At 43.8% G+C, this 19,839-nt stretch overlaps 1 protein-coding gene across 3 annotated transcripts in view; it reads right to left on the reverse strand.

Annotated features, from left to right (window-relative positions):
* Positions 1-247: 247 nt before the first annotated feature.
* Positions 248-19,839, reverse strand: part of ENOX1 (ecto-NOX disulfide-thiol exchanger 1) — a 314,387-nt gene continuing 294,795 nt past the window's right edge. For 2 of the 3 annotated variants that reach the window (XM_037799841.1, XM_037799842.1), the window contains exons 15-16: positions 11,811-11,896; positions 1,102-1,239 (exon numbers count right to left, since the gene is read on the reverse strand). In XM_037799841.1, the coding sequence (XP_037655769.1) occupies positions 1,108-1,239; positions 11,811-11,896 (218 nt within the window). In that variant the 3' untranslated portion in view covers positions 1,102-1,107. Of the gene's footprint in view, positions 1,240-11,810; positions 11,897-19,839 lie in introns of all 3 variants that reach the window. The other variant, XM_037799840.1, reaches the window with a different exon arrangement.

Consider the following 19,839-nt stretch of genomic DNA (forward strand, 5'->3'; position numbering starts at 1 on the left):
AAGTAAAATTTATGTTAGTTATATCTGGATTCGATGTCTTAGTATTTAAAAATAATATCTACTCTAATGCTATGTAAACTCCTTTCTTGGTACTTTCCACTCCAAAATTCTTATGTATTCCCATGTAAGAAAATATTTTCTTTCTTAATGTCAAGTTCATGCATTTAGACATTTTTAAATGATAGGATATGGGTAGGATTAAATAATGAGATTTCTTAAGGAAGAAATAAAAAAAATCAAAGAACCATTTGCAAAATCAGTATGGTAGAAGTCATATTTATTGAAAAAAATTAACATCTTTGCTATAAAATTTGTAACAGGAATATTTACCGAATGTTTATTTTGATGCATGAACCTGAACGTTACATACTGAGTACAAGCCAGTGGCACTAGTTTCTCCTTTATTTACATTTTATGAAAACTGTTATGCAGTCCATGTTAAAAGAACTTACGATGGAGAATTGTTACATTAGAAAAATAATATTCTTGATAAAGCATTCTCAAGGAGTCCAATCACATTTTCTGCCCCTTCAGTAAGGCAAAAGTCCCTGGAACAGCATATAACTTAATTTACAAAATACCATAACTTCAGACACAACTTCAAGTTTTCTTTTGGTATGATTTTTCCTCAGTGTAAAATTACTTTGTTGTTTTGTTACTAAAACAGGAAGAAAGACTTTTAGGAAAATGTCGTTTAATGATTTCGGCTATACATTACATACACAACTCTGTAGCCTAGCAACAACCATTGCTACACCATCATTAACTTTAAATATTTTGCTTGGAGAGCTATTCTCAAATGCAGCACATTTTAAGATTTTGCCATCATTACGACTGTGGAATCATCGTTTGGTGTTCATAGGAAACAGATCTGTCACAGTATGAACCTTATTATTATTTTTTTTTTTTTGTTTAAGGAACTGGTACACAATTACATTTCCACTCACAAGAGAACGCCACGGATGTAACTAAAGTCAGGTTCTGATGGCTCTGCAAAGGTGCCACTGCTGGGCCAGCCCCAGCCCTCCTGCGAGAGCCTCCTGCCAGACGCACGGCCCCGGCCGGCCTCCCATGGTTGCATTTCCAGAGGTTCTTGGCTCTTCACAGTTAGGTAGTTTTAATTCCTTCAAAGGCACACAGCTTCCACCTTTTTTCCAGTGTCGCTCCTACGCCGGTGAACTCCTGTTTAAACATGCGTGGCAGCCTCATCAGAAGCATTTCAATTTCGTTTGCAGATATCTGTTGGAGAGAAGAAAGGTGACTTTTGGAAAAGGAACTCATCTTGCCCACAGAAGGGGGGCGAGGGGTTGGGTGGGGACAAACCACATTGAATTTTTGACTTGGCTGTTAAGTCATGTCCATTTAAAAAGAGAGAACGAGTTAAGCACCGAAAGTAATTGTCACCCTGGGCCCTGTGGGCAGCTGGTGGAGTGGGGCATGAGATGGACGTGGGAAAGGAAGAGGTTCACTCCAACTAGGGGTGGAGAGTTAATTTGCTGGCAGTGCGGTGTCTGCACACTCATCCCATGATGGGTGATGGGAAGGGGACTGTGCCGGTTCGGATGTATTATGACCCCCAAAACACCATGTTCTCCAATGCAATTTTGTGTGGGCAGGCGTATTAGTGTTAATTAAGTTGGAATCTTTGGATTAGGTTGTTTCCATGGAGATGTGACCCACCCAACTGTGGGTAATACCTTTGATTAGATTATTTCCATGGAGGTGTGGCCCCGCCCATTCAGCGTGGGTTTGGATTAGTTTACTGGAGCCCTATAAGAGCTCAGACAGAAGGAGCTCAGTGCCACAGCCAAGAGAGGCATTTTGAAGACTGCCATTGGAAAACTAAGAGAACACCCCCTGATGGCTAGAGAGAAACATCCTGGGAGAAAGCCATTTTGAAACCAGAACCCTGGAGCAGATGCCAGCCACGTGCCTGTGCCTTCCCAGATGCCATCCGTGTTCTTCAGTGAAGGCACCCGATTGTTGATGCCTTAGTTTGGACACTTTTATGGCCTTAGGACTATAACTTTGTAACCAAATAAATCCCCTTTATAAAAGCCAGTCCATTTCTGGTAACTTGCATAATGGCAGTGTTAGCAAACTGGAACAGGGACTAAAGAAGGCTCACAGAAAATTTATCACCACTCCTGGAAAGCTACTGGCACCTTTGTCTTAATCCCAGAGGGGCAGCATTTTGACTCTAACTCAGCCGAGGGCAGGGGGTATGTGGATAGATTTCTTGTCACCCTAACTTCTTTCTCTTTAACTTTCACAGGCACTAGAAGACCCTAGAGGTCTAGGAATGGAAACGAAACCCCAAGCCTACAGTAATAAAAGGCTGGACTTAACAGTCATAAATTCTGGTAGATTTTTTTTAACACAACCATATCATTCTTTCAGTTTTTCCTTCTTGCATGGATTTTTACATCAATAATTCATTATATTTTAAATGAAGAACAAATCATTCACAATCCCTCTCTAACCCAGTCATTGCTCTTGTTTTCCTGTGTTTTCCCCCCGAGTCCATGTGTGCATGGGGAGCTCATAAAGTGAGGTGGCTAAGATCCTGGGATTTGGGGTCTGACACTTCTGTTTGAATCCTGGATCAACAATTATTACAAGTTAAATGACTCTTAGCCCCCAAAAATGGCAATAATGCTTCCGAAGGATGTTGTGAAACCTCCTTGTTTAGCACCGATTTGGGCACGTAGAGATGTTCAATGATTCAGAGCTAATATTATTTTTCACGGTATCATCACTCTATAGATACCATTTCAGAGTTTACATTTTCCATTTAACACTATTAAGATTCATTTTAAAAAGAGGCCAAACAGACCAGAGAGTCAAATCAACTATTCATTTAATGTTCACATGCAAAAGATTTCATGTGACACATTCAATAGTCCTCAGCCTAGGATACAAAACTTCTAATTAGATAGAGGCAGTACTGAAGTTGAAATAAATTATGTTCTAAAATTTTTTAGTGAATTATTTTGAAATCTGAATGCAACTTTCCCATAAAGCCGTGTTAGAAGGATTATTGGCTTCCCAGGTCAGCCCACAAAAGCCTATTTAACAGATTATTAGAAGGCTCAGAGTGATTTTGAAAAGTACATTTCCTTTTGAAGGGTGCGGTGCAAAGCTCCTTTCACCAGTATTCTCGTTTCATTCTCACAATACTCTGATGGGCCATACATGGCAGAAGTTATGATCTGGCTTCGTTTTGCAGCTGAGAAAACTGCATGAGCTTCAGGAGGGCTAAGGGTTTTGCTGAAGACAGAAGTGGGAAATGCCCCGCCACATCTGGGGAGGGGGCTGGCACTGGAGTATTTAAGAGCTCCGGTGACTGTCACCTGCTGGGGGGTGGTGACTACAGGTGGGGCACTTGCTTTCCCAATACCAACTTTTGGGGCACTGGCTGGAAAAACCAATTTCCCAGCCTCTTCTCTGGAGACTCTGACCCCAGGGCACTGGGGGGTGGCCCCATTGACAGCTGCTCCAGGTAATTCTTACGAACAGGCAGCTTTGGGTTAAGAATGAGAATTTAAATCAGACAGGCTTTGGGTTTTAATCCGGATCAGTCCTTCTACTAGCTGTGTGACGCTGAGCACGTCACTTCCTATCTGTAATTCTCGGGTTCTTCACGTTTGGATGGAAATAGTTATCCCTTCTACATTGCAGGTGTTAGAGGCCCCTGCAATCTGGAAAATCCATGTAAAATTTTTTTTTCCAGGGTTTTAGGAAACTCCCTAGTTGCCTCTTGATCGGGAGATACTGCTTCTCCTGTTACTTTTACATTACGTAGGCTAAATCTTTATTTAAAATTTTCAAACCAGCCTTTGCTGGCCTGAAAATTCGTAGTGGTAGACCCTTCACCTTCATTTTCCTTTAGGGAATCATATAAGGACTTAACCTTTTCTCATATGATGCCAGAGTCTACTGGAATGCCTTTTTTTAAATAACAAACCTGCACATTCCTATCTTTTGTGTTGTCTGCTTGCCCTCTGTGTCATCTGTGGCTTCTGCAAAACTCCCCCCAAATTCCCATTTAATTTCTTATGCTGACCTGCAATAAATCAAAACTGTGATGGGAAAGTTGCACACATGGAAGGGAAAACTGTAATCATCTGTCTCTCAGTGTATTTGTGAGGATTATATGTAAAACCCAGCCCAGTACCTGTCCCGTGGCATGCTATCTGTCTGTCTATCTATCTGTCATCTGCCATCTATCCATCTGTCTGTATTAGGCAACTCTAAAAGAACACGACAATCTAACATTAAGCTTGTTAGGGGGCTCTGCTCTGAAGCCACAGGAGGTAAGCCCAGAGAACAGTGTGGTCAAACCATGTTTTTACTTGGCCCTGGAGGCAGTTTTCCTTAAGCTTTATGAGGCCAAGATAACAAGTCTCATCTTTCCTTAGGAGAAGGCTCTGATGTGCCCCTTGGGTCGGAAGGCAGCACAGGCAGTCCAGGGTGGGCTCCCAGCCCCAGCCTAATTGACGTTTCTCCCAGGGATGGGCCGTCCTTCCCCAGGTCAGAGGTCACTGAGAAGCAGACAGGCCCCGGTGACAGCCAGCTCACCACGTGCTCATTTCCACCAGCGCTGTCACCTCCCTTGGAAACGTGGGGAAGACTCTTGTGCTATTAGTTAGGATGGAGAGCAAAAGCTGAATTCTTGAGGGTAAAATAAATATCTGACCTAAGGATAACAGCTTTGCAGAAGACGGGCTGGGTCCGCTCAGGCCACCACATCCAGCAGCCCTGCAGCTGACGGTAAGAGTTTGGACACCTCACAACCTCTCAGAGCCTTTTCCTTGCCAGACTCTTTGAAAATGCTTTTGTCTAATTCCCACAACTGTCTCATAAATATGTAATTTACACAGGAGGAGACGGAGGCCCAGAGAGATGGAGGAACTCATGTGGGGTAGCTGGGGTAGAGACCCAGGCCTTGGCCTCAGCCCCTGTGCTGCTGATCTGTTGCCGACATCCAGAGTGACTGGGTGACTGAGGAGTGAGAACTGGAAGTAATCCTCTCCGTGCTGCTCACTGCTCATGAGTGGGAACCATGGGGGAGGGGTCATGTACATGGGGCCAGGGCTCTTCTGTGATGAGTAACTTTTAGAGGGAAAACACCATCAACATCCTAAAACTGAACATTCCTAGCTCGACTGGCTCATCTGTGCACATATGCTAATGCCAGAGCATCCCCCATGCCCATTTGCAGAGAGAGCCAGCAAATCGGGGTGAATCCTGGCTGACACATATTGAGGACCAGCTACATCTTCTTTTCCATGGAGCCTTCTGTCCTGAGCCTTGATTCAACCCCAAAGCAAGCAGAAGGCAACCCACAGTGAGGAGAGGTGGCCTCTGGGTATTGGGCCTGCCTCGTGGACCAGGAGGTGTAAGTTCTTCCCTGCATGGTTATCTCATTAAAGAAGCAAACAGACCCCACGCTAGCTGGAAGAAGGAAAGGTAGATGCCAAAGATTTGGATTCTACTCATGGAATGACCACTAACCAGTGTCGCCATCTTGTCTAAGTCTCTTAATCTCCTGAAACCTGCTGTGTGCTCCAAGGATTTGGGCTGAGTGCTGATCTTTGGGCAAACCATTTTCAATTCTTCTGTCCACTGGGCTGTGGCAAAGATCTCAAAAAGGGGGAATGGGATGGGGCTTTTGTGCACTTTAAAGTATGAAACAAACGGCAACCGACAGTAGCACTTGCTGTATTAACTCATTTAATCCCCACAAAAACCTCTAAAAGCCCACTTTACAGATGGTGAAATTGAGGCATGGAGAAGTTGTCCCAAGTCACACAGTTACGAAGCAGTGAAACCGGGATTTGAAAGTCTTCATGATTACTGTGTCAGATTATGACACAGCCAGAAATCAGGATAATGGAAAATAATCTCTTCAAAGTTAATTTTAAGTTGTTGTTGACGGTGAAAGATAACCACCTGATTCTGCCAGACAGATACAGATAATGTAGATAGGATGTGTCACAATTACAGAACAAACGACTTCAAAAGAAATCTTATCTAAAATATGCATTTAAAGAGACACACAGTTAAATTCTAGAAAATGTCCTTAAAGATGTTCATATCTCATGCCAGAAAAAAGGTAAAGGAGAAACTGCTTTCAGGTTAGTTTGGTGGCTCTTGAGCCTTTTTCCTCCACTCTGACAAAACAGCTCTTATGACATGCTACATTTTGGTATTTTCTGTTTAAAAACTGAGAAGAAAACTGGTTTTCCTTCCTTTTCCACCTGTCCAAAGAGTTCTTACTTTACAAATATCTTCACTAACTTTAATCCTGCTTTCTTCTCCTCCTCATAAATAATGTGTCAGCCCCTGTCATTTTGCCTTCACAATATCCTTTACCTTCCCACCCCAAATTTCCTGGTCTTGAGAACCGGCAGAATTGTGAACTCATCACATAAAACAAAGCATCCAGACCCCAGGGGCCGGGCTGCGGAAAGTTAGCCATTTCCTCATCAGTTGTGCAGAATTCCCTTCCCTGGGTCACTTCTGAGATCAGGGGTCTCTCTAAGTTCCTGTTTTCTGTAGATGGAGCCCAGGTGGTGAGCGGCGGGACTCGAACTCGGGCCAGGGCTCCTGACAGGGAATCCAGCTCTGCCTCCACGGCTGTGCATTCCCTCTGCTACGAGGACAGCGTGGGGAGACGCAGACACTTGTGGGTGACAGCCTTTGGAGCCGCATTATGGGACAGGTCAGAGAAAGGGGCTATGAAATCTCACTTTCCTGTACATCATATATCTGGCTCTCTAGGAAATGGGGAAGATTGCCATAAACCTGGTGCTTTTATTACCCTCTTATCACTTGCCTTTGCTTCAAGAAATGGGTGGTCTGTGCATTTTCCATCCTTGATGTTATCTGTGGATTCTCCCAACCTTATTTTGTTTAAAATCCTCAAATTCTAAATCTTACACTTTTAGAAAGGACTGATCTGCTATAATAAAATTTAAAAGAAAAGAAAAGGAATAAAGGTTCCAGGTAACCAAGGGGTTTGTGTGGTATTAACACCGCAGAGGTAATTTACAGGGCCTGCTTGGTTTGGTTTATTTTCTGATTTGCTGCCTGCAGTCTGAGCCCACTGCCCACACCCTTGTCAGCCTTCCAAGCGCAAGTACACACTGACACCAGCAGACCTAAATCAATTTTATTATTGAGGTGTTCGGCTTTATACCCCATATCCACCAGGCAAGGGAAGCCAAGGGAAGAGGGGCTCTTGCCTGGGGCACAGAAAAGATGGTGGTATCGGCTATGCTGGGGCTGGAGAGTCAGGGAACCAATTGCAAACCCAGATTTCCTTCCATAGGATTTATGGGCTTCCAGCCTTTAATGCACATTTGAATCTTGTGCATTCTTGGCATCCCTGGGCAGAGCATGGCCCCAGCACACAGACGCCTTGCAATAAATATTTTCAGAGAGAAATACAGAATGTAGGTGGGGAGGGAGAGAAAGAAGGGGGTGAGGGAGAAAAGAAGGAAGCAAAGGAGGATGAAGGAAAAGAAAAGGAAAGAAGGAGGTAACAGAAGTAAGGGATTAGAAGTGGAAGGAGGAGGAAGAAGGAGAGAGGGAGGGAGAGAAGGAGAGAGGAGGAAAAGAGAAGAGGAAAATAGACATGAAGAACTAGAAGGAGTAAAGGACCGAACTGGAGGGAAAACAAAGGGAAGACAGGAAGGCAAAAAGGAAGGAAGGGGAGAAGGTGGAGAAAAGAAGGAACGTGGCAACGCCAGCTGACGCATCCCAAAGGGAAGCCACCGGAACACACATGGGCTCGCCCTTCATGAATTCCTATTTCACTAAATACCTGCACGGCCCAACTTGGACTTTCTAGTTCTCAAATTATTTCCTAAATATTACACCCTTTCTCCAACTAGGCTACAAGCATTTTTGGGGTGCAGCGTTGTTTCTTGGTGAGCCCTCGTGCCCTGGCCATCCTCTGTTCTCCCCTGGTGCCAAGGAGAGTGCTGGTTACATAAAAGGCAGTGCATTCTCCACGCGGAGCATCTGTTGTCCCCGGTAACCTTGTAAACTTCTGTTACAGTGGGTTAGAAGCTTCCTTTTTGTTATGGAGCCATATAGAGAGTACTGTTACTTCCACTATCATCATATATACCATTTAGAAGTGTTGGGATATCTAAAAATATATATATTCATTTTAGCCTGCGTAAGCCCTGGCAAACTCACCCACTTAGTACACTCTGACAGGTGGCTCTTCAGGAGAGCAGCAGAATATATGGACTATGACAGATTATTCAGGTGGGCAACCTTACCAAGCCTACTCAGAGCACTTCACTGTCCTCACTATGCAGCTACAGTCTGGGAAACAGCTAGAGGATGTTACCCAGCTAAAGTGGGGATTGAATCTCCTTGGAATGGACAGATGTTCTGATTTTGTGTTGCCAAAGGCATGCGTTTATTAGCACAGAAAGGCAAATGGTTTGGCCATATGGTGGGAAATCCACTCATGCCCATGATCACCCAAGCTGGTCACCCAACCTGGTGGTTGCCAAAACAGCAGGTCATTCTAGACCCTCCAGCCTCGGGGCCACAGCACGTCGAGTCTAGCTTTCAGAGCAAACCTTCTACTCAGGCCTTGGGAAGAGCCTGCAATTATGTAGAGGAGGGCAGTAAACATACGTGGAGAACTTGGGCCTCAGTCTCCTGAAGAACACAGAAATTGGGGGAACAGCAGGGAGACCCCTCCTCTCTTCTAAACGTACAATAGGAAAGGCCCACTTTAATGCTCAACTCGAATGTGACCCCTGTGCTGTTGGGTCAGCAGATTGGTGGGCTCTGGGCTGACACGGGTGGTTCTACGTATTGATCAGAAACCATTTTTCAAGATAATATTGCTTATCTTAAGGAACTTCACTGCCTGAGCATGGAGCACGATTTTTGACTCATCAGAGGCTTCAGGAAGCCGTGCTTCCCCCTCTTCCTTGCCCTGCCTTCTTCTGAGCCAACTGTTTTGACTTTGTCATATGTTTCTAATACAAGAGCACTGGACGAATGACAGCAGGCGGTTTAGAAGAGGCTGATTAGAGAAAACTATGCAAATGATCATTCTCCAGAGCCGGACTAGCATTTAACTGGAAAATGGCCCATTATTGGGCTACACGGTTTTACAGAGCCATGTGCAATTTATATGCCCAAAGTAAATTAATTCCTCTGTCTCCTTCCCATCCTAATCATTCTTGTGGCCATACGTGGCCTTTGAGGAAATCCTAATAAAACAGCTAAGGCACTGGGCAGGGGCTGAGGCTGCTTTCCTGTTCTCCTAGGCACTGAGGTGGGCAGAGCCTAAACATTATTTTACAACAATGTGGTAATGATGCTGCTGCCCAATCTCAAACGAATTGTGTTGTTCTAAGCGGAATTTTTTAAAAAGCCTTCCTACTAGAGTCAGAACCTCCCTGGGTTGTGGAAGAAGGAGAGAATCCACGCCTCAATGCAACCCTAACCAAAACTCTGGGGGACACGTGCATCACCCTTCACTCCGATTAACCGGATGTAGGCACCCAGGCCGGCTGCTCTGGAGACCCTCAGCCTCGATGGGCTGCCTGCAGCCCGAGGATTATGGGTCTTTTGGCAACTGGTGCAGGGACAGTTGCAGATACTTGGGCAGAACCTCTCATTATTTTGTTTTCTGCTTAAAGCCCCGAGGATCTGGAATTCTAGCATAAGGCCACCATTTGCTGTCTGGATTAAAAAGTCAAAATATCCTCTCAGCTTAACTGGGCTAGAAAAACAAAATACATGGTCCAATCCCTGGCACCAAAGGGTTTGTGTCACAACCCTTTCCAGACATATTTTTGCCCTAGGCAAAAGGTAAACTTGACAGCTCTAGAGGGCATTGGATCCAGGAGCTAGAGGGCTTGGGAGGTGCGTGTGGGTGGGGTGTGGTGGGAGGGAGACCCTGTGCATTCCTTCTGCGAGGGCAATATGTCCTTCAGCTTCTCAAATAAAAGTATCAATATGAGACAGGAAGGAGTCCCTCCCTACTGACTCGCTGTCAGAGAGGCACTTCACCTCATGGCCAGGGACCAGGCGCGTGAAGTTTTTGTCCCTATAGACTACCCAGGGGGACTGCACAAATCTCATCTAAGCAAATGGGAGACACATGCTCCATTCTGAGGGAAAGAAGAGAACAAGAACTCGCACCCTCCAACCTAGAGCAATCCGTTCTTTAGTCAACGACCCCCCACTCTCTTTTTTGCACACAACACACACATTTCACATTTACAACCTGCACAGATGGGACAGACAAGAGTCTTGAAATTCTTAGATAAATAACACATAAATTCATTGGGCATTTCAGCTCCTTCTGGAAAAAAAAAAAAGCAAAAAAACAGAACCCAGCTGCTTCTAAACAAAGGCTTCCCACTTGGGATTTCTGAGAGGGGAAGAGAGAAATGTCAACTACCCAAGGGAAGGATGATGGCAACAATAGGACCCGATTCTTGAGGGCTTCCTCTATGCCAAGCACATCAGTGCATGCAGTATTTTATGTAATCCTCTGGCAAAGGTAGCAGGGATCCTAAGGGAGAATGAGATTGGTGAAGGGAAAAAACAAAGAAACCCTTTGCAGCTTTAGTACGATGAAGTGACATCACATAACACACCCTTTTTTTGGGTTGCATTTTCTATGAGCTCTGCATGGAGATGAGCCCTCAGAGAAGATGATAATATGATCAAGACTCCTACAATCTAACTCCTTGCTTTTGTGTCCTTGTCAGCGGCTGTGAGAGAATAAAAGGGTATGAATCTCCACGGTGGAAAAATACATTTTGTTCCAGATGATTTCCCTCAAAGGGGGCATCAGACCCTTTTAAAAGGTCAAGCAGTTCTGGGATCATGCACATGTGAGATCACTTGCATTGAAATCAGAACATGGTGTGGTGATTTAATCAATATGAACTACTGAGGTTTCAGAATTTCTTACATGTATGTATTCAGGGTCATAGAACTGCTGGCTGGGGGTCTGATCCCTGCTAGTTCTATGGACTTTGTTGTGCTCTATGGAGGAGGGTCTTACTTATTTCCCTTTTCCAGCCTAGCAGGAAATGTGCCAAGCTACTCAGCAGCAGAGCTGGCTTCTTGGTTTTGCTCCATCACAACCTTCGTCCTGGGTGTCCACGGGCAGTGGTACCCTCACTTTATGTTGTTCACTCACATTTGATACATAAACTGAGCTCTTTCTGTCTCTTCTCTTTTGACACACAGATCCTGCAAGGGGCTAGGAACAGAGCGTATATGCAGATGACAAAATCAAGAATCGGGGAGCTGCATCCTTACTGTGGAACTTTGCAGCTCCTATTTTTCCCATGTAGAGAATAATGCTGAAAAACAGCATTCCTACAGTTTCCTTGAGGGTCTTGTCAGATCTTTACGTTATTTGAGGTGATTTTTCCTCTCTCATGTGAAGTCTGTAACATAGAACCTTGTGAGAATCTGGCTTGGTTGCCCTGAGCTGATTTCTTCCTTGTTTTGGGAACTTTCAGGCCAACCTGCAATTTTAAATCCCTCTTAAATTTTTCTAAGTAAATTGGCATTTGCTGAGGCGCTGCCATTTTAGATAACAGCTCTTCTTTCTAAAAGGAAAAGCGGGTGAAAGGAGGAATGCCTATCCATCAAAAATTGGGGGGTCTTGTGAAGGAGAGGTGCTGCTACATCCCCTTTCCCTGCTGTATCCCTACTTCAGTTCACAATAGGGCTGCCTGCAACCGGCCATCACAGCATGCTAAATGTCCGTGACGAAAGTCCACTAGAGAAAAAGAATTTACCTTGGAGTCCAGCTGTTGCATGTATGACCAAAGGTATTCTATATTGGCTCCAAATGGATGGACATGAAGGAACGTGGATATGATGCCTGAATTAAAAAAAGAGAGACATTGTAAATTACTCAGAGGCAAATAAGAGCCTCAGTCACATAATGTCATTTCACCGCAGTCACTGTTTTGTCAGGGTGAGTTAGGTCCTGCTACTTCAAACAGCACTCAGCAAACATTAGATAACAGCACATTCAGCCGCCAGTAATAGTAACATGGCAAACAGAACACTCTGTCTCCTGGAATGATAGTAGTTAGCAAAGCTAGACTCCAAGATGATCTATAGATGAATAAAGGTATTTCTAAACAGAGACTCCAGGAAGCATTTCAACCACGAATTTTATGCTTGATTTACCAATATAAAATTGCAGTCATTGGAGGGATAAAATTATGCCTTTTCTTTCCCTGGGTGGACTTTGCAGCGTGAAAGTAGCTCACGCAGCTGTGTCAGAAATCACGCTGCCTCTGATTTTTCTGATAATTACAGTTGCTACTTAAGAAGAGTGTTCAATTCATATTTCTCTAACTGCCAATGAAGGAAGCCCCCATCCTTCCTGAAATGTTTGCTGTTTTCCCTCAGTTGTCACTGTTTAAAGGCAGCCAGCTCGTGCTCTCCTTCTCCCTGTTGTAATTTACAGGATCATTTCAAAAGGTCTGGGAATGAATGGTTTGGCCGGAGTCTGACCGTAAATCAGAAGGCTTTTTTCCATTGTGAAAATCAGCTGTCACCATTGTCCTGATGCATGCAAACCTGGGTGTGGGTGTCAAGAGTGAAATAAAAAGCATTACCTTCCTACCTTCCCTGCTCCTTTATCTCAAATCAAAATAATGAAAATAAGGATGTTGACCCTGTGAACCGCTATTTGTTCAGGAGTCGGTTTCAGGCTGATGTTTTGAGTTCTCTTTTAAACTGGTTTGGGAATGAATTAAATCTGAGGTTAAGTTCTCACGTTCCCTTTACTGTGAACCATGAGCTTTGACCCCTGAGACTCCAGAATCAAAGAAGCCCCTGGCTGGTGATGAAATGCCATCAGGACGAGCTTGCCACCCTCGAGCGAAGGCATCCAAGGATGTGCGGGGCCACCTGGACCCCCAACTCTTCGCTCTCTTGCGCGGTGCTCGGGCTACTCCAGGACTGGGGGCGGTTTAAAGAAAATTTCGCCGTTTACCCAGAGGCCAAGTCAGCAGCTCTCCAAGGCCCGTCCTCAGATAATTGCTTTTATGAGGTTTTTATTGGTTCAGAGTGAAATGAGGAAGAGAGAAGAAATTTATGGCATTTTCCCATAAAGCTAAAAATCTCAGTTTTTAGAGACTGATCTGTGTTTTTTCCTGAGAAATAAAGAACTACCATTTTATTCTGAGTTGATGTCCTTCCTATTCTTTTGATGTTGTTGTTGCTAAAATGTCCTTTCTTTTATAAAATAACGGTGATGGTAGAAGGTAACAAACATTTTTAATATCTTTAAGTGGCCAAACCGACATTTTTAATATACGTAAGTGGCACTGTGTTGTTCCCCCCACCCCACCCCTTTATTTTATTTTTAAATTTTATAAGCCTGACAATTACTGCCCTGTATCTGAAATTCTCAAATCTGGTGAGGCTGCATTGCAAGTGATTTTGTTACTGGTTAAGAGTTAAAATATAGAAGTTTGTGAATGATTGACTTGAAAGATAAATTAGAAGTACTTAAAAAAATCTCACTTTTCACTTGTATTTCTCAACTTGGAGCAAGGGGGGAGAATTACAGCTGTGTGCAGGGAACGGCCCCTGTTTCAGATGGTGGGTGGGATGTCCCCTGGGTCCCAGGGCTGAGGTCCGGGGTAGCACGCCCACACTTTCTGCTGCCCACCCCCTCCCCAGCCTATAAGGGGAAGGAGACGGGAGGGGAGAAGGCATGCTCAACTGCTGGTTTGTGAGAAGGTGGCCTCTCTAGTGAGATGCCTTTTCTCCTCTCCCAAAGTGTCCCTACTGGGGAAGGAGGGAAGGAGAAAAGTCTCCAGGCAAATGACCTGGAGAGACTGGAGATGGTTGCAAGAGGGGGGCCCAGCATTCCCTTCCTTGGGGGGCTGCTTAGGCTCCAGACTTCTGACCTGACCTCGTGCCCACCCAAGCACAGGTGGGATAAAATTAATGTCTTTTCTTTCCCTGGGTGGACTTTGCAGCGTGAAAGTAGCTCACGCAGCTGTGTCAGAAATCACGTTGCCTCCGATTTTCCTGATAATTACAGTTGCTACTTAAGAAGAGTGTTCAATCCATATTTCTCTAACTGCCAATGAAGGAAGCCCCCATCCTTCCTGAAAGGGTGGGGTGAGACCTGGGGCATGGTGGCACTATGTGGTACACTCTTTGGGATGATATGGACGTGTGTCTCCCGTGGGCCGAGTGGGCATTTCAGAGGGTAGAAGGTCCTGAGCAGTCTTAGGAATAAATCACTCCAGGCCCCCCCTGGAGACAGAGAAACACTTTCCACGTTCCTGAGGCACTGGCCTGAGTCTCACCATTTCTGGATAGCCCATAACCTCTCCCATAAATGCCCTGGGTGTGTGTGTGTGTGAATTTAAATGTTTTCAGCAGAGCCAGTCAGAGGCTGGTAACTCTTGGTCTAGGAGAAGTAGTGGTGGAACAGGAAATTTGGGGATACCAGAAATAGGAGGCACTGGAGTCACCCCTTTTGCTGCGTTCGCGACTCTGGCAGCCCTCTGTGTACAGGAAGTTGCTCCCTCACTATTCCTGCCCTGTAGCTCTAATCCTTGGCCCGGACCCCAAGGGAGACTGCTTTTGGTCTCTGGTTGCTCCAATTCATTACTGGAATCATCATATACCTGAACAGTAAATGTATGTTGAAGCAATGTATCCTTTAGAACTGAGAATAGCCACTGTACTTGTTTAAAATTTCTATTATTCTATTACTGATGAATGGGGATTCTTAAGAACCTTAGCAATTCCTACCAGTCCTAACCAATGATTTGATAATACTCAACCAGCAGGTACCTTTGGGGGCACATTCCCTGGCTATCCCCACCCCTGTTTCATCCTGTTGTGGATTCAAAAGAGCCGAGTATCTATCTTGGATGCTTGGGGTGTGGGAAACTTTCAATGAAACTATTTTGCTGACAAAAATAAGGGAAAATGCTCCCTAGCATCCTGGGTGATTTCTAAAATCAGCTTAGAAATCCTCATGCACACTTGAGTGTTTTTCCTTAGGAAGGCGTTCAGAGCCCCTGCAGTAATAGCTGATAGTAGCAGGCCACAAACTCTTCCTTATAAAAGTTAAGCAACTGCCACTCCATGATTGTGGGGCAGAGCTAGACAGTTAAATAAAAGTTTCCCAAGTGTTTCTGATGGACAACAAGTTATTCAGTGTTGCTAGAGACATAGCAGAAATGGGAAGTGTGGTCACTGTCCTGGAGGGTCCCTTGTCCCTCTTTGCCCCCCTGGGGCATCTCAGAAGCATCAGCCATGGCACCTGAGAAAATGTAGCTTCGAGGCCCTGGTCTTGGATCAGATTCATTTTGGGAGAACATCTTAAATGAACAAGGAAAGCCTCTTTGCAGCTCCTGTAAGAGAACTGGAATATTCCCTGGGAATGGTGAAGGACTGCTATATCTCAAAATCTAACAGTGCTACAAACACCAGAAAATGGAGACTCTTTGAAGTCCTTGGGAGGGAACTAAAGACTCAGTAAAAGGAAGGTTCAGAATTGAGAGCAAAGGATTTAGCCATCACTGAACGGGTGGATCTCCAAAGGGATGGGCTGTTTCCATGAAGAAGTAGGAGGTTGCCATATTTAAGAATGGGTTTCCCAACACTGGAGAACACAACTGGAAGCAGGCAATGTAAGAAAACAAACAAGAAGTGGAAGAGATCATCAGTACTATTGGGCTTTTTGTGTGTGTGTATATTTCAGGGCCTTAAAATCTACTGTAGAAAGATACAAAACCCAGCTCTGTACAATCTGTGGCAAATTGCCCTTTAGAGAGACCCATTTAAACAGGTTAAATAAAGGCAAGCTGAACTTTTCCCACCTAAATCATCCAGCTGTTCTCATTATTGGACATCACTAAGACAAGAGGGCAGGATTAAATTAAATAGCACTAGATTTTTACTGCTTCATTCACTCTTGTCTACCAGACAAAGAGCCATCCACAGAAAGTCTGTTTCAGATTCAGGCAATTGGGTAGTGCCAAGGCCCTGAGGTAGAAATGAGCTTGGCAGGAACAAACTTGGCTGGAGAGCAGCACAACATGAGTTTAGAGGTGGGGGGTGGTCAAGTAGGGCCTTGTATGCCAAAGGAAGGGGCTTCTACCAAATCCTAAATGTAGTGGGATTCCAACAGAGGGGGTCTAAGCAGGGATCTGATAGGATCTGAATTATATTTTTAAAATCTCATTCAAGCTGCTGTGTGAATAGACTGAAGGGAAACAGGGAGACCATTTAGGAGCATTTGAATTGACAGAGAAATGGAATCCTACCAGCATATACTCCTCTTTCTCAGGCTGCCTGGAGTTTTCATTTCAAACTTTTGGCATCAATTTGTTAGAGTTCTGACGGAGATTAGCTTTCCCCGCATCTACAGGGGTTGAGAGTCTCCTGGGAAATTTCCAAAAACCCTTGGGGCCTATCAGCTTACTGGGGCATCCTGGGAATCTCCAGGAACCTCAACTCTGCAAACAGCAGCTGTCTCTCTGGACAGTCATGTCTTGCTGGGGACTGGCAGAGCCTCATCATAAACCAGCCTGAAATATTGCTTCATGTTGCAGCCCATACAAAGGTTCCATGGTTATTGACCTGGAGAGCCAGCAGGGAGAATGCTGGGTGAAGTCTGGGTCTCCCACTCAACCATGAGGGGTCGATTGTCTGCAGGCAGCTATCAAATGAGGAAGCATTTATGGGAAGTAGAGAAAGGCAAGGCTATAAGTGGCAGGGAGAAGACTGATCAAACATTTGTGGTTTGGGCTGATGCTTCTCAGCACCTTGAGATTTTAAGAAGCTTTGATTTTCTCAAGAGCAGTGTGGTCCATTTATTTGATGAGTATACTATCTGATACTGTATGGTTGGTTAGTTTTTGTTTTTGTTTTGATATCTGATTCTCTATGTCTGCGTCTTCCGATGAATTGCTCCTTGACTGAAATGCCCATGATAACTCCCTTATTTATTCAGCAAAACCCTATCCATCCTTTAGGTCCAAGTCAACTGTCCTTTCTTCTGCTAAGGCATCTGTAGCATAGGTAGCCCCTTCTCTGTGTTTCTGTTTTAATACAAATCACATTTTATTGAGACGAACTGCTTTCTTTCTCACTAGTCTACAAATTTCTTGAGGGAAGAGATTGTATCACAATCAGCTAACACAAGTCTTGGCACACAGCAGGTCAGTATTTTTCAAAACATGCTCCCAGAAGAGCCTGCTTCAGAATCACCTAGGATGTTAATTTTAAAATTAACAGAATCTCTGTGGGTGGGGCCAGTGATTCTGTCTTTTAAGCAGGCTTCCCAGATGATCTTTTTGGGCATTGAAAGTTGGTAATTCTTATAGTGGGCTTTTGAGAAATGTTTGCTGATTTACTGATATGGACATTTGCACCCTGGAAACAAGATTTAGGTCAATGATTCATTCTTTGTGGTCCCTAACTTTCAGAGAGGAGCACACTCCCCAGATCACTCTTCTAAGATACAACCTAAATACAGCCTCAATTTTATTCACCGAAAACACTAAGAAGTCACTACCCAACCTTCTTTAAATGCTTTTCTTTACACTTCATGGGTCTTCTTCCTAATATTCATGTATTTGGGGGAAAAAAATCAATTCAGTTATAGATTGGTCGTGTGTGTGCGTGTGAAAATGTGACAGCGATGGAAATGGTGGGAAAGGGGGGAGGACTGGAAGTAAAGCAGCAGCTTGGTGGCCTGTAATTCTTATGTCCTGATTTGCAGAGATGTCAGGACGATATGTAAAGAAGTTCGCTTGGTCATTAAGAATTTGGACACAGCTCTCAGGGAACCAGGGAGGTTTTGAAGAAGAGCTACTTTAAAACAGTTCTAATTGTTGTGGCAGCTGTTGTCTGTTTCTCTAGGGAATTTACATGACAACAGGTATTGACAAGATGCCAATCACAGATGCTGAGATGGAAAGCTATTGTGTTCATATTAAAAAGCAAAAGAAGATGGAGTGATATGGACCCAGAATTATATCGTCAAATATATTCTCAGAGCTATTAACTTAACAAAAATTTTCTGATCCATTCTTTTTCACAATACCCAGTGGTTTCCAGTCAAACACTGCTCCAAGCCTTTGGTCCTAAATCAAAAATTTTGATTTGTTATATCCTACACAACTTTAATGTATGCCAAATGTAACATGAGGGCCACATGTGAAACGACACAGGAATTATGGCATCGACACTGGGCAAGCTGACCTAATGTGATTACAACAGAATTGTGAGACAAAATGCTACCCTGCAATGACCCATAAAAATCTAATTCTTTTAGTCCAATTATATGTCAACTTGTCTTCACAAGGATTGATTGCAAAATAGATAATCATCAAATCACAATAATAAAAACCTTTCTATGTCTATATCTTCTTAAGTTGGAAGACAGCAATCAATCCCCATTGATTATCAAGAGGAAATTGAGCTGAATGGTTGAATTCCCAAAGGACTATGGGTCCAAATCTGCAACCATCCCAAATGCTATCAATGAAATCACTCTGATCTTGTATAATAGATACCCAACTTAAATGCCTTGAAAGAAGGTTGAGTGGTGCTTTTACAAAACGGTCATGAGAATACCTAGAATGATTCTATAGTTTGCCCAGATAAATCAATATCACAACCAACCAGGATTATTTAGGAAGTTCTAGCCTCAATTTTATGTTCTCCATAATAGGAATCTGTTTGAATAGCTTATTTCTCTTTCTTTCCCCTTCTCTTCCAGGCAATCAGGATTTGTGGCAATGTGCATTTCTTACGTAATATTTATGTGTCCCAAGGTGGGTGCTGGGTCATCTGAACAGATCGGCATGGAGCATATAACATGTGCACCCAGATGTGCTGAAGATTTTGCCAATGAGCATTTTCAAGTGAGTGGAGGGAGATGTGTTGCTGTGTTCCTGGCTTTCTAGGCTGGCTTTGAGCCTACTTTGTCCTCTATACAGGTTTAATTTTTCCAAGAGAACATTTCAGGGAAGTTGCCCACTGTATTTCTGACCTTTTCAAATGTATCAGAAGCCTGGAGGACTCTCGGCATCATTCTTCCAGCAGGAGCTCTCCAGAACAGCAGCAGCCCTGCCTCCACGGACCCCTTCTTCTTTCTAGTCTGGTCCAGAGCAGTTTTGGACCCAGAACCTGCCCTTAGATTCCAGAAGTTCAGGAGAGTTCTTCAGGTATTGACAAAATGTGACTAATGGACCATACTCAGTTAGCAGAGAGGCACATTTAAAGACACGGAGTAACACATCCTTTAGCAGTGCCCATTTTGCCAATTTCAGTAACTTTTCTGCACCATGGCATTCTGTTAAAGGATTGTTCTCTTTGACTACAAAAAGAGTGTAAGTACATATGCACTCTGGGGGTGGGTTTGAGCAGGAAGTTGTATCAGTTGCCCAACATTTATTAAGTAGAATAAAATAAATTATGGAGAAAGGTGAAGAAATGAAGGGAAAAATTAAATTCCTAGGTTTATATTAATCAAAAACTTAAATCTCCAGCCTCCCTTCTACTTGAACATTTTCACATATTGATTCAAAATGACAGCTACCTTTATTTCCCTGTTTGCACACCCCTGAACTTCAAATGCCACCACAGCCAGACTAGTTCAAAAGACCAATAGAGAGGACAAAAGTCCTAGAAAATTTATGGCTGGATATGCCTGTTTTTTTTTTTAATTGAAGATCCTTCACTTACTAATATTTTTTGTTTCTAACACACTTGAATTAACCAATTTTTTTTTTCCTGGTACTTAAAGCCCTCAGCATGGGGGCATGT

Source organism: Choloepus didactylus, chromosome 12 (assembly GCF_015220235.1).
Source record: "Choloepus didactylus isolate mChoDid1 chromosome 12, mChoDid1.pri, whole genome shotgun sequence".
Classification (NCBI taxonomy): domain Eukaryota; kingdom Metazoa; phylum Chordata; class Mammalia; order Pilosa; family Megalonychidae; genus Choloepus; species Choloepus didactylus.